This window comes from Hemiscyllium ocellatum, chromosome 7, assembly GCF_020745735.1.
Source record: "Hemiscyllium ocellatum isolate sHemOce1 chromosome 7, sHemOce1.pat.X.cur, whole genome shotgun sequence".
Lineage (NCBI taxonomy): Eukaryota > Metazoa > Chordata > Chondrichthyes > Orectolobiformes > Hemiscylliidae > Hemiscyllium > Hemiscyllium ocellatum.
This window is the reverse complement of record NC_083407.1, coordinates 4,573,157-4,588,770: the sequence shown is the minus strand read 5'-3', so window position 1 is coordinate 4,588,770 and position 15,614 is coordinate 4,573,157. Positions and strand designations below refer to the sequence as shown.

Genomic DNA, 15,614 nt, shown 5'->3' with positions numbered 1-15,614 from the left:
GGAATGGTGACTACTGGCAGAATAGATAGCAAACCGGTTTCAAAACAGAATTGGTTTCGGGTAGTTAATGACAGCGGTGGAAAGTGTGAAGTGATGCTGAGACCATCACTGTTCATCATCTCCACCAACGATATTTCATTTATGTGGAAGCCAAAACTGATGCTCATCAAAATACTGCTTACCAATAAGGAATTCACGATGAATTTCTTTACTCAGTGTGGGGAGGATATGGACCTTGCAAACACAGGGAAGTGGAGGTGAATAGTGTGTCAGTGGAAACGGGATAAACGTGAGGAGACAGCAGTAAAGGATATAGTAATAAGGTGAGCTGAAGCACACTGAGAGAAATCTCCTCTTCAGCATAAACACGAGCATGAACCCATTGGGCTCAATGACTTATTGTGCCACATGTTGGACATAACTCAGTGTGATGAAACAGTGGTTATTAATGGGCAGTGTTGAGGGTGGGGGTTATTCTTGTTAAAATGGTTTGGAATTCTTAAATTTGCTGAGACATTAAATTTTAATATGTCTTGACAACTTATATTAGTACAGTACCCTTAGTATTAAGGCACCCTAATAGTATTCAGAGAGATGCAAGGACAAAATACATGCTTAGCCAATGATACAAATATTATGTGGATGATGTGTGTTTTTTTTTGGGGGGGGGAAAGAGATGGGTTTTTTTTAAGGAGGACGGCAGAGCTGGAGACTTTAAGAATGCCCACGTTCCTCCCTCTTGCTTTGTGTGCTTTCTAGCTTGTCAGTGCTTTTGGAACCTGGCCTGCGAGGGAGATCCAATGAACTCATGCTCTGCAGGGGAAAGGTCAGGCACATTACAGTGAGCTGTCAGCCTGACCATTAGGGCTCAGGTCACTGCATTGGGACTTTAATCCACAACCTTCTGTTTGCAAGATCCATAACAGATGGACTGTTGTTTCTCTCTCCCATCCCGACTGTGGGAATTCCAATGGAATCCAGTGAAGGCGATGGTGTTCTTGGAAGTGGGTTGGAGACTGAGAGCTCACATCCAGGATGGGCAGCCTGATCTGGGGCACGTGATTGACCAGTGGCAGGCTTTCGCCTAGGACCACAGAAGTGTTATGGTACAGGAGGAGGCCATTCAACCCAGTTTGTCTACAGGTTTTTCAAACAAGCCTCCTTATCTCGTACCCATTGCCATGTCCCCCACGCACTTGCTCATCGTTTCTGTACAAATAATGAGCCGATTCCCTCTTGAATGCCTCTGTTGACCCTGCCTCCTCCACATTTCTAGACAGTGTGTTCCATACCCTAACTAGAGCCATACAGCACAGCAACAAGCCTTTCAGCCCAACTCATCCCTGCTAACCAGGTTTCTTAAGCAGAACTAGTTCCTTTTGCCTACGTTTGGCCCATATCCCTCTAATACTTTCCTATCCATGCTAGCTGTCCAAATGTGTTCTAAATGATGTAATTGTACCTGCCTCTGCCTACTGTGTGGAGCAAGTTTTTTTTTGCTCATCTCACCTTAGCTTCTTTTGAGAAACAGTTTAAATTTGTGCCATCTTCTCAATCTGTCTACAATTGGGTACAGTTTCTCTGTACCTGTCCAGTTAGGAATGGCTGAAAGCTTCTGGCCCACTCAGTGATGCCCACAACCCATTAATGAATTAAAAACAAAACTCCATCCAGCATGATTTTGTCAATGGTAGGGGAAAGCCATCCACACACCATCCCACCACAGAGATTATCAGGATGGTACCCTCCATACTCCCACTCGGTCTAATGCCGCCTCTGTCACTGCTCTTGCCATGAGGTGAGCGTAGTATTGCTCAGAGTATGCATTGTTCACAGTTAACTGAAGGCTAACTCATTGAATATTCCTACACAGGTAGTTGCTGTCTTTTCAGTCCCAAATAACGCAAAGGAATGTGTGGACAAAGACCAGATGGAGAATACCGAATCCAACTCTAATTCTGTCGAGTCAGTGGGATTCTGTCGGGTGTAAGTCTAATCCTCCCATGTGTCTGATGTTGTACCTGATGATCGGTTACTGAATGAGTTTAGCGGGTGTGTTAATAACACAGTAGCCTTATCATTTGACCATGAGATCATAAGATGTAGGAGCAGAACTTAGGCCATTCGGCCCATCATGTTCCACCATTCAGTCATGCCTGATAGGTTTTTCTTCTCCGTTTTCCCGCTTTCTCTCTTTGATCCCCTTGGCAATCAATAACCTATCTACCTCTGTTCTAAATATACTCAATGACCTGGCCTCCACAGCCATCTGTGGCAATGAATTCCACAGATTCACCACTTTGTGACTAAAGAAGTTTCTCCTTATATCTGTTCTAAAGGGTCTTCCCTTTACCTTAAGGCTATGCCCTCAGGTCCTTGTCTCACCTGCCAATGGAAACATCTTGGCAAAAGTGTGGACTGCAGATCCTGGAAACCAGAGTCTAGCTTAGAGTGGTGCTGGAAAAGCACAGCAGGTCAGGCAGCATCTGAGGAGCAGGAAAATCGGCGTTTCGGGCAAAAGCCCTACATCAGGAATAGAGGCAGGGCTTTTGCCCGAAACGTCGATTTTCCTGCTCCCCAGGTGCTGCCTGACCTGCTGTGCTTTTCCAGCACCACTCTAATCTGGAACGGAAACATCTTGCCAACATCCACCCTATCCAGGCCGTGCAGTATTTTGAAAGTTTCAATCAGATCCCTCCCTCTTTCTTATAAACTTTATTGCGTACAGTCCCAGAGTCCTCAAACATTCCTTGTATGTTAATCCTTTCATTCCTGGTATCATTCTCATGAAGATCCATTCCAGGGCCGATGCATCTTTCCTGACTTATGGCCCCCAGAATTGCTCATATTACTCTAAATATGGTCTGACCAGAGGCTTATAGAGCCTCGGAAGTACATCCTGCTTTTATATATAGCTTCTCTCAAATGTCATCATTGCATTTCCCTTCCTAACTATTGACTCAACCTACAAGATTATCTTGAGAGAATCTTGGACTAGGCTTCCCAAGTCCCTTTGCACTTTAGATTTCTGAATTTTCTCCCCATTTAGAAAATAGTCCATGTCTGTGTTCTTACCAAAGTGCATAATCTCACACTTTCCCATGTCATATTTCACCTGCCACTTCATTGCCCACACTCCTAACCTGTCTAAGTTTTTCTGCAGTCTCCCCACCGACCCAATACTACCTGCTCCTCCACCTTCTTTGTATCATCCACATTCTAGCCAGAATGCCCTCAGTTTCTTCATCCAGATCATTAATGTATAAAGGGAAGAGTTGTAACGCTTGTGGAACACCATATTTACCAGTTTCCATCCTGACACTAGCCATTAAGATTCTGGATCAGTGGTGCTGGAAGAGCACAGCAGTTCAGGCAGCATCCGAGGAGCAGTAAAATCGACATTTTGGGCAAAAGCCCTTCATCAGGAATAAAGGCAGAGAACCTGAAGCGTGGAGAGATAAGCTCGAGGAGGGTGGGGGTTACCTTTAACTAGCCATTAAGATGCTTGAGTAAAAACTCATGAGATTGTCTCCCTTAGAGAGCAGTGAATGCAGAGTCATTGAATCTTTTTAAGGCAGAGGGAGGTAAATTCTCCACTGACAAGAAAGTCTCAAGCCAGTAGGTGGAGTCAGAGTCCCAATCAGATCAGCCATGATAGTGTTAGTTGGTGGAGCGGGTTTGAGTGGCTGAATGGCCTATTCCTGTTCATAGTTCTTGTGTTCTATGCCATTGAGTTGGGGATGTATATCAAATACTGGCCTTGCCGACGATGCTGACATTCCAACAACAGCGTGAATCGCAAAAGGTTAGTGTGCTGGGCCAACAAGAAGTTAGGAAAGTTAGAAGAATGTTACTGTTTATTGTGAGGGCCATTGCGTACAGAAGTACGGGGATTCTGCTTCAGTTATACAAGGCATTGATGAAACCACAGCTGGAGTATTGTGTACAATTTCTGGTCTTTTTTAAGGAAGTGTGTAAATGGGGTGGGAGCAGTTCTAAGTCGGTTTCAGAGACTAATACCTGGAACCTGGACATTGGTTGTTTTATGAGAACCACTTAGATAGGGTCAGCTTCCATTCACTGGAGTGAAAGGTAAGGTTAACAGGTGGTTGAAGCGTTTAGCATCCTGAGGGGCCTTGACAGGGTGAACCTGGGGAGAATTTGGAATTAGAGTCAGTATTTTAAAATAATGTGTCTCCCATTTAAAGCCAAGTTGAAATTATTGTTTTTTTCCTGAGGTTTTGGTATTCACTCCCTGAAAAAAGTGATGAAGCAGAGTTTTTGAATATTTTAAGGCAGAGTGAGAGAGAGAGATTCTTTACTTCATGCAGCAGGCCATCATTTATTGCCCAGAGGGTAGCTCAGGGCCAACCACATTGCTGTGGGTCTGGAGTCATGTGTATGCCAGAATAGGTAAGGATGGCAGTTTCCTTCCCAAAGGAGATTAGTGAGCGTAGATGGAACAAGACCGGAAAAATGTAGCAGGTCTGGCAGCATCGAGGGAGGGAGAAACAGAATTAATGTTTTGGGTCCAGAAAGCCTTCATCAGAATAGTTCTGAAACAGAAACGTTAACTCTGTTTTCTCTCTCCACAGTTCCTGCTAGACCTGCTGAGTGTTGCCAGCAATTTCTACTTCTGTTGCAGATTTCCAACAGCGCTAGATTCATACAGCACAGAAACTGACCCTTCAGTCCAACTTGTCCATGCTGACCAGACATCCTAATCTCACTCCCAGTTCCATTAACCTCTAAACCCTTCCTATTCATATACCCATTCAGATGCCTTTTAAATGTTGCAATTGTACCAGCTTCCACTACTTCCTCTGGCAGCTCATTCCATACATGCATCACCCCTTGTGTGAAAAAGTTACCCCTCAGGTACTTTTTAAATCTTTCCCCATTTTTTGTTTCTTTTGATTAGTGAGCCAGATAATTTTTTTTTAAATGACAATTATCAATTATTACATGGATTTTTAAAATTCCATACTTTATTGAATTCAGATTTCACCAGCATGTTGGAGTTTGGGGTTCTCCATTGCTAGTCTGGTGACACTATCACGATACTATCATCTCCCTCTGGACTGATCAGTGGTAGCAGTAATTGGATCAGCTGCCATTTTATTCAATGATGAAGCAGACCTGAGAGGATGAGTGGCTTCTTCCTGCTCCTAATGGATGGCACGGTGGTTAGCACTGCTGCCTCACAGCGCCAGAGACCCGGGTTCAATTCCTGCCTCAGGCAACTGTCTGTGTGGAGTTTGCACATTCTCCCCGTGTCTGCGTGGGTTTCCTCCGGGTGCTCTGGCTTCCTCCCACAGTGCAAAAATGTGCAGGTTAGGTGAATTAGCCATGCTAAATTGTCCATAGTGGTAGACATATTCAGAGGGTTGGTGTGAACTTGTTGGGCCGAAGGGCCTGTTTCCACGCTGTAAGTAATCTAATCTAATTCACCTGTTTGAGTGAATTTGTCCAAAAAAGGAAGAGACTGTAAGCATTGCACAGTTAATCAGTATTGTGTGGTCACGAACATTTAGTAAAGTGTTATAGTGTGGGGTTGAATTCATGAAAAGGTAGAACTGGGTGGGAATGGTGAGTTCCCTTCCCTGAAGCAATTTATTGAACTAGTTCTGCATTAATCTGGGGTTTTGCTATACAATTTCTGACTGTGCACAAACCACACAGGGAGCAAGTTACAGAACTTCAGTTTTCAACTTGCTGCAGTAGATGTCAACTTTCAAGGACTTGGTTGGGAATCCAGTTCTCATCACCATACAAACTCAGTTCAGCCAATAGACTGTAGGGCAGCCTGTTCCACTGATCAGTTGATGATCAGTTCAGTCATGACCATGAGTAAATTGTTTGTTTGCTTTGTTTTGATATTACCATATTATTGAGGTGTGAATTTCAGCTGTTTAGAGTTAATCCCTTACTCTAATGATTAGAGTAATGATTATCAGTGCAGTGTTTAAGCTGAGTGTAGGAAATCAGAAGGCTTGGAGTAAAGGATATTTGTACCTGCAGAAGTCAGTGTTAAATGGACTTGAACTTATCGTTATGTGTACTGAGACACAATGAACAACATTGTCTTGCGAGCAACATAGGTCAGTAAATATTAGGTAAATAGCAGCAAAAACAAAAACACGGGTACAGGTGAATGTTAAGAGTTTGTGGGTCCATTCAGTATTCTAACAACAGTTGGGTAGAAACTGTTTCGAAACCGGCTGGTGTGTGTGTTCAGGCTTCTGTACCTTCTCCCCGATGGTAGAGGTTGTAGAAAAACATTGCCAGGGTGGGATGGATCTTTGAGAATGCTGGCAGCTCTTCCTTGACAGTGGGCCTGGTCGATGGATTCTGTAGATGGGAGGTTGGTCTTTGTGATTGTCCGGGCCGAGTTCCCCACTCTCTGTAACCGTCTCCGATCCTGAATGGTACAGTTGCCGTACCATTTAGTGATACATTCAGACAGAATGCTCTCGATGACGCATCTATAAAAGTTGGCAAGGGTATTCGCCGTCATGGCAAATTTCCTCAGCTGCCTGAGGAAGGGGAGACATTGTTGAGCCTTTGTAACCAGTGCGTCCACATGAAGAGTCCAAGAAAGCTTGTTGTGGATGACCACTCCCAGGAGCTCGACACTCTCCACTGGTTCCACCTCTGTGCTGTTAATGTGTAGGGGGCCATGAGTAACATCCCAATGAAAGTCAATAATAAGTTCCTTGATTTTGCCAGCATTGAGAGCTAGGTTGTTCTCAGTACACCATTTTCCCAGGTCTTCCACCTCCCATCTGTGGTCTGTTTCGTCGCCATCTGAGATTCAACCGACTATGGTGGTGTCATTAGTGACCTTGTAAATGGCATTAGTCTGGTATTTGGCGAGACAGCCATGGGTATACTGTGAGTACAGTAAGGGGCTGAGTACACACCCCTGGGGGGCTCCAGTGTTGAATGTTAGTGAGGATGAAATATTGTCTCCAATCTTCACTGATCATGGCCTACGGGTCAGGAAACTGAGGATCCAGTTCAGAGAGTGGGGCTTACTAAGTTTCCTAATCAGTCTCGAGGGGATAATAGTGTTGACTACAGTTCACCTTTCGATAAGTGGGATTCTTACGTAGTTGTTATTGGTGTTCAGGTGTTCGAGGGAAGAGTGAAGGGCAAGTGATATGGCATCTGATGTGGATCTGTTGGTCCGATAGGCACATTGGAGCGGGTCAAGAGTAGTGGGGAGGCTGGAGTTGATTAATGCCATGACCAGCCTTTCAAAGCACTTCATGTCCACCGAAGTTAGGGCCACTGGGCGGTAGTCACTGAGACATGCTGCAAGAACCTTCTTAGGCACAGGGATGATGTTGGCCTCTTGAAGCAGGCAGGGACAGTGGCCTGCTGCAGGGAGTGGTTGAAGATGTCAGAGAAGACCTCTGCCAGTTGGTCTGCGCATGCTCTGAGTGCACGGCCTGGTACTCCATCTGGTCCCATCGCTTTCCTTGGATTCACACAAAGGAAAACTGATCTGGCCTCTGATGCAGTGACTGTTGGGATAGGTTCGTCAGGACTTGTCGGAATAGGTGTTACCTCTCTGCCGAAATGCTGCTCAAAGCGAGCATACAAAGCATTGTGACATTTTGGGAGGGATTTGTCATCATCTGCTATCTTGCACTGTAAACAATGTTTGCTGATTTGTTCTGTAAGGAGTGGCTGACTGTGCTTCCTTTGTTACTGAGGCTGCTGGAATATCTCAAGCCCTGATCAGTCAGCGAAGAAGTTATTTATACTTTCTTGGCCTTGGTATAGATCCCACAGTAAATAGTGGTAAGATTAATGGGCTCTTGTATATATAGTTAAAAACAATGACTGCAGATGCTGGAAACCAGATTCTGGATCAGTGGTGCTGGAAGAGCACAGCAGTTCAGGCAGCATCCAACGAGCAGCGAAATCGACGTTTCGGGCAAAAGCCCTTCATCAGGAACCGGCTTTTGCCCGAAACGTCGATTTCGCTGCTCGTTGGATGCTGCCTGAACTGCTGTGCTCTTCCAGCACCACTGATCCAGAATCTTGTGTATATATAGTGTCATCTTTGCAGTGTGAGACGTGGGTCTGTCTAGTGTCAAATAATCTCTGGGGACCCAAGGGCCCTCAAAATATGAGGCTGAGAAATGACTGGTTCCTTTCTCTCCTGAAGGTGCTGTTCTTTCACTGGGTTTTGGGTTTATATTCCCAGTAATTCTACCAGCTTGAGAACTGGTCCTGCTTGAGATTTGTCTGCCAGCTGTTTGGCCACATGAAGGTTGTTACAGCCAAGTCTGGTCTGGTCCATGTGTTCGTTTTGCTGACAAAATTGCTGCTGATTGGCTGGTCATCGTGTCATGTGTCTTAAACCATTCAGCTCCTCACTTGCTCAGGCTGCTGAGCTGCTCTGTAACAGAGTCCCCAATTCACTCCCAAATATTACCCTCAGTACGCAGGGCTGCAGCTTGTCCGAGATGCCTACCTTGTCAGGGTGATGAAGGATTGGTTCTAAGAATTAACCTTGTCAATGATGACATAACAATTTTGGAAGAAAACAATGCCGGAAATTTCTTTCAGTTTGAACAGTTGTGTTGTTTGGCTCCTGCAGGCTTCCCTTGGTTGCTGTTGGATTTTTGGATGGCACCATGGTGATCTGGGATATTCCATCACAGACAGTTCGTCATAAGTGGCAGCTTCAGGTAAGGAACCTTATGGGTGACCACAATTCAACCTGTCCTTTCCCTTAAGGGCCTTGTCTTCCTGCTGGGAAGACACCTGTTTCTGGGCTGGTGTCAGTGCCAGGGTAGCCTGTGGGAGATACCAGAGTTTAGATCAAAGTGGTGCTGGAAAAGTACAGCAGGTCAGGTAGCATCTGGGGAGCAGGAAAATCGACGTTTCGGGCATAAGCCCTTCAGGAATAGAGGCAGGAAGCCTTCAGGGTGGAGAGAACCCTGGGAGATACCAGACCACACTTTGATTTTGAGACCACAAAGGACAGGCCCAGATTTTTACCCAATGTCATACAACTCGAGCTCGGGATTTGAGTTGTCGCTAAGATGCTGCATGGCTCAGTGTCAGGATCTCAGCAGGCCCAGTGTTGGGCCTGGAATTCTTTACTCGATCTTCCTCTCCGTTGTCCTCCATCTCTGTTCCCCTCCCTCCTTCACACTCCATCTGTCTCTTCAACAAGCACTCTGGCCTCCTTCCCTCTCGCTCATCTCCCACCTTCTCGCCTACCGCTCCATACCCCGTCTTCACTTTGCAAAATCAGATCACAGCGCTGTGTCCCTCCTCCCAGATACAAGCAGAAGTTGTACCAGGAGGATCCTTCACTGAAAGTAGTAGAGTTCTGGTCTGAGGCAGCAGTAGACCTTCTCTGGGGCTACTCAGGTGGACTGGACCATTTGCAGGAATTCAGCGGACATCCTAGACCACTGTCACGGATTTCACTAGCAAGGGGTTAGAGAACTGTGTGCTAAAGAAGTCAGTCAGTGTGTTCCCCAAGCGGAAACCTTGGATGAACCTGGAAATCCACTGCTTACTGAAGACCAGGCGTGAGGCATTTCAGTTGGACCACCCGGGCCCATACAGGAAATCCAGATATGACTCTGTGAAGCCATTGGAGATGCCAAAAGGCAGGACCGAACCAAGTTGAGGCCCAAACTAACCACCTGGACAAGGTCTACCCAACATTACAGGATACAAAATGAAGCAGAGCAAGATACCAGACACAGACACCTCCCTCTCTGATGTACTCAATGCTTTCGATGGCCAGTTTGAACAGAATGCCAGTGGCGCGGTGACATCTGCCCCGACAGCCCCAGACACACCTGTTCCCTCCGTCACTACCTGCTGATGTCAGCTCAGTCCCTGAGAATCAACCCGAGGAAAGGGGCGGACCCAGACGGAGTCCCCAGGCCGTGCACTCAGATCCTGTATGGACCGGCTGGGTCCTCAACATGTCCTTGCTGCAATCTGAAGTCCCCACCTGCTTCAAGAAGACCACCATCATCCCAGTACCAAAGAAAAAACCTGCAACGTGCTTCAAAGACCACTGCCCAGTGGCTGACCTCCATAATCATGAAGTGCTTCAAGAGCCCCACATCAACTCCAGTCTCCCAGCTTGCCTCGATCCCCTACATTTATCCCCCTGATGTAATGAGTCCACAGCGGACGCCATTTCCCTAGCCCTGCACTCATCCCTGGAGCATCTGGACAACAAGGACACCTACATCAGACTCCTGCTCATTGACTACAGCTCCACCTTTAACACCATCATTCCCCCTAGACTGATCTCAAAGCTCTCTGACCTTGGTCTCAGCTCCACCCTCTGCACCTGGATTCTCAGCTTCCTGACCCACAGACCGCAGTCAGTGAAGATAGACAACACCTCCTCCACAATAACACACAACACTGGAGTCCCCCAAGGATGCATCCTCAGCCCCCTACTGTACTCGCTGTGCACCCACAACTGTGTGGCCACATTCCATATGAACACCACCTATAGATTCACTGACGACACCACCATGGTGCAATGTATATCAAGCAATGATGGGTCAGAGTACAGGAAGGAGATAGAGTGCTTGGTGACGTAGTGCAATGATAACAACCTCTCCCTCAATGTTGGCAAAATAAAAGAACTGATTATTTACATCAAGGGGTGTGTGAAGCGGGTGGACAGCGTAAAGCTCCTGTTTGATAGTAACCAATGATCTATTCTGATTCTCCCACCTAGATACTATGGTTAAAAAGACCTCTCCTTCCTCAGGATTCTTTGGAAATTCAGCATGCCCATAAAAACCCTCACCCAACATTTACAGATGCTCCATAGAGAGCATTCTATCTGGGTGCACGTGCCCTTGTGTGGCAAATTCTATGCCCAGGGCCTTAGAAACTACAGAAAGTTGTGTGCACAGCCCAGACCATCACAGAAGCCAACCTCCCATCCAGGGATACCACCTACACTTCTCACTGCCACAGAAAGGCTGCCGACATCAAAGACTGCTTCCTCCCCGGTAATACTCTCTTCCAACTTCTTCCATCATGTGGGAGATACAAAAGCTTAAACACACCAACAGGTTCACTTGTGTCACTTAAACTGCTGAATGGACCCTTCTAATTTCAAATCTAATGTTAATCTTGCTTTGTGCACCTCCTGTGCAGCTGTAACCTTGTGTGTCCCACTCTGTCTAAGCACCATATGATCAGCCTGATCTGTTTGCGCGAAAGCTTTTCATTGTACTTGGGTACATATTATTGAAATAACTAAATAGAGTCTAATCCCACTCCCTCTTGCTCTCTCTTAACCCTCTTTCTCCTTCCATTACCTTGCCAACCCTCACCCTCTCCCTCTTCAACTCTCTCTCCCACCCCTACTTCTTCCCACCAGCCCTGGCTCCCGCCATGTGCACCCACCCTCCCCCAACTCTTTGGCCCCTCTCACTGTCAGATCGGCTGTTGGGAAGGAGACCCTGCCTTTGGATCTGCACACACATAGGCAAGACCACTGGGTCAATGTGTTGACAGTCTGGATGGTTTGTCAGTGGGCTCTTTGATGAGTTTGTCCATTTTTCAGGCTGGTATTGTGCAGCTTCTGTGGGAGGACCACTCATCCATCATATACACAGGGAGCCTTGATGGAGTCGTGCGCATCTGGGACGCCAGGTCAGGAAGAATGGAGGGTGAATGCTGCGGCCATGTTGCAGAAATCCTGGCTTTTATGGTGAATAAGTAAGTGTGACCTGTCTTCTGTCTCTAGAAGCCCAGGGTTGGCAAAGATTGAATACAATTCATCTTCATGGGTTCCAGGATTCAAAGCATTTTACCCACAGATGCATGCATAAGCATATTCACACATGTACACATATCACATGCGCACACATACTCAGACAAGTTATTAACCTCATCCATCAAAGTTGACTATTTATTCTGTTACTTGTAAGATTTACAAGGATGTTGCCAGGGTTGGAGGATTTGAGCTACAGGGAGAGGCTGAACAGGCTGGGGCTGTTTTCCCTGGAGCGTCAGAGGCTGAGGGGTGACCTTATAGAAATTTATAAAATCATGAGGGGCATGGATAGGGTAAATAGACAAAGTCTTTTCCTTGGGGTGGGAGAGTCAAGGTTTAGGGTGAGAGGGGAAAGATATAAAAGAGACCTAAAGGACAACATTTTCACACAGAAGGTGGTACGTGTATGGATTGACCTGCCAGAGGATGTGGTGGAGGCTGGTACAATTGTAACATTTTAAAAGGCATCTGGATGAGTATATGAATAGGAAGTGTTTAGAGGGATATGGGCCAAGTGCTGACAAATGGGGCTAAATTAGGTTGGGATATCTGGTCAGCGTGGACGAGTTGAACTGAAGGGTCTATTTCTGTGCTGTACATCTCTGACTCTATGGGCGATTTAAGTAAACTATCTGCAACTGGGATCCTTGAAAGAGAGAATGGCTGCCACTATTGTGTTTGCACTACAAGTGCATATGCCTGTTCTTTCTGTCTGCAAATAATGGGACCCTGTCTATTAATGTCCTAAATAATATAATATTGCTGGAGGACTGTAGGACTGCTGTCTGATTAAATCGAGAGGGGACTGGTGGTGAGTTTAACCTGAGCGTTACCAAGCCTCCAGTGAGGACCAAAGTAGAGAAGGTGGAGTGTTCATGTTAACCTCAGCTGGTGTAGGAAGTGAATCCACACTCTGGCATCACTGTGATCAGGAGGATTAGTACATCTGACAGCCACACCATGCAAGTGCTGTTTCATGCTGCCACTATACCATTATAGCTCAAGTGGTTTTCAGTACTAACAGGATGCGTAACCATGAGTAACGTGGAGAATGCATTTCAGTGCTGATCCGAAACGAGATACAGACAGTACCTCACAACGACTGGTGGATTATATCAAATAGCATTTCTCTTCAGTTGTTTGCAGCAAGCAAGTTACTGGCCAAACCCAATCCGTCCATGTTTGCAAAATCTGCAGTACACTGCTAGCATTAGATATGATTTTGCAGTTGCTTTATTTGTTCATTGGATGAGGGAGTTGCTGGTTGGGCCAGCATTTATTGTCTATTACTAGTTGATCAGAGGGCAGTTAAATGTCACCCACATTGCTGTGGGTCTGGAGTCACGTGTAGACTGGGTATAGATTTCCTTAAAAGACATTATTGAACCAGCAGGGTTAGAGGATTTGAGCTGTAGGGAGAGGCTAAACAGGCTGGGGCTGTTTTCCCTGGAGTGTCGGAGGCTGACCTTTATAGAGGTTTACAAAATCATGAGGGACATGGATAGGGTAGGTAGACAAAGTTCTGGATTTGAGTGGTGCTGGAAAAGCACAGCAGTTCAGGTAACATCCGAGGAGCAGGAAAATTGCATTTCGGGCAAAAGCCCTTCATTAAGAATACAGGCAGAGTGCCTGAAGGGTGGAGAGAGAACTGTTTTTACCAGTTTTTACCTCTTTTTACCTAGATAGACAAAGTCTTTTCCCTGGGGTCGGGGAGACCAGAACTAGAGGGCATAGGTTTGGGGTGAGAGGGGAAGGATATAAAAGAGACCTAAGGGACAACATTTTCACACAGAGGGTGTTATGTGTATGGAATGAGCTGCCAGAGGAAGTGGTGGAGTCTGGTACAATTGCAACATTTAAGAGGTATTTGGATGGGTATATGAATAGGAAGGGTTTGGAGGGATATGGGCCGGGTGCTGGCAGCTGGGACTAGATTGGGTTGGGATATCTAGTCGGCATGGACAGGTTGGACCGAAGGGTCTGTTTCCATGCTGTACATCTCTATGACTCTAAACTAGCTTTTTTTTTGCATATTTTTGTGGAATTCATGGATTAAATTATGAGGGCAAATTCCATAGACTAGACCTGTATTTGTTTGTGTCTGGAAGAGTTGGTCTATTTGAACTGTTAAAGATGATTAAAGGAGTTAATAGGTTTGATGGAGAGAAATTATTTCCTGTGGCTAGTGAGTGAGGGCGAAAGGGGTCAAACCTTTAAAATTGGAGCCAAATGATGTCAGAAAGCACTTTCTTAAACAAAGGAGCTTGGAAATCTGGAGCTCCCCATCCCAAACGGCTGTGGAAAGTAGGAGCAAAATTGAAGCAGAGATTGACAGATTTATAGTTAACGGTCTGAGGGGGAGTCTCTGGGCACCCACTCTCAGGTGTAATACCTGCAATTGAATGTGGTTGCTCCAAATGGGATCTGCCAGGCTGTGTAAAATCACTCGTTTCTCTGCTACTTGACGTCCCTAAAGATTTGGATAATATTCCTGTTCATCTTTGTAATACAGTATGCCACATGACAAACCTCTTGACCATTGTTCTCTATGCTGCTTTCTCCCCACCCCCACCCTCCTCTAGCTTATCTCTCCACGCTTCAGGCTCACTGCCTTTATTCCTGATGAAGGGCTTTTGCCCGAAACGTCAATTTCGCTGCTCGTTGGATGCTGCCTGAACTGCTGTGCTCTTCCAGCACCACTGATCCAGAATCTGGTTTCCAGCATCTGCAGTCATTGTTTTTACCTCTTGACCTCCCACAGTCTAAATTGCCATTTGCCAATGCTTTACCTTTTCACATTACATGAGACAATCTCTATTCTGTAAAAGATGTTTGAGCCTGTAGTGTATACTCAGCATTTTTATTTTGAGTTCATGTTCCTAAATTCCCAGTTTCTTTTAGATGTAAATCAACGATTTGTTTATTCCCCAACAGGGAAGCATCCATGGTTGTCACTGCCTCTGGAGACCGAACTGCAAAAGTGTTCCACCTGCAGCGGCCCGACCGGTAGAAACAATTTCATCTCTTTTTAACGGCGCTGACCTCACAGCCCACAGCTTACAGACTCAGCAGCTGCAGCCCCTTGTGTTACGTGATTTGTGCTGTGCAACAAGGACTCTTTCTGATGGACCTTTTAAAAGAAAAAATAAAATGTTTGCATTTTCTGCTCTAAGTGTCAGGAAAAGCCATGTTTTGGGACAGAAGCAGGAAAAAAATTTCAAATCTCCGTGAATCTTTTCCAAACAGCTTCAGCTCCTGGAGCAGTTGCGTAAGAGGTTTGTTTGGTCAATACCATTTATGCTGGAATTATTGGTGCTACTGAACATAGGAGCACTGTTACTCTTTACCTGTCCTGGGAGTGTTTGATAGGACAGCATAGAGTGAGCTTTACTCTGTATCTAACCCTGTGCTGTCCCTGTCCTGGGAGTGTTTGATAGGACAGCATAGAGTGAGCTTTACTCTGTATCTAACCCTGTGCTGTCCCTGTCTTGAGAATTATTTGATAGGGACAGTGTAGAGGGAGCTTTACTCCATATCTAGTTCCATGCTATACCTGTACTCTGAGTGGGGAGCAATGTAGAAGTAGCTTTACATTAGTGCAACCTAAAAGATTAGGGAGCTTGACTCTGTATCTGACCGTGTGCTGTACCTCGCTTGGGAGTATATTTTTATATCATCCTGTTTAATTGCCATGCGTAATGTGAACATGACATTACGTTGGGCTATTTATTGAAACTAGGTGGATATTTAGCAGCGAGGAGAAAGTGAGGACTGCAGATGCTGGAGATCAGAGCTTAAAAATGTGTTGCTGGAAAAGTGC

At 45.7% G+C, this 15,614-nt stretch overlaps 1 protein-coding gene across 1 annotated transcript in view; it reads left to right on the top strand.

Annotated features, from left to right (window-relative positions):
• Window positions 1-14,958, top strand: part of aamp (angio-associated, migratory cell protein) — a 56,010-nt gene extending 41,052 nt beyond the window's left edge. The window contains exons 8-11 of the mRNA XM_060828206.1: window positions 1,874-1,986; window positions 8,615-8,705; window positions 11,582-11,736; window positions 14,729-14,958. Of these exons, the coding sequence (XP_060684189.1) occupies window positions 1,874-1,986; window positions 8,615-8,705; window positions 11,582-11,736; window positions 14,729-14,804 (435 nt within the window). The 3' untranslated portion in view covers window positions 14,805-14,958. The remainder of the gene's footprint in view (window positions 1-1,873; window positions 1,987-8,614; window positions 8,706-11,581; window positions 11,737-14,728) is intronic.
• Window positions 14,959-15,614: the final 656 nt, after the last annotated feature.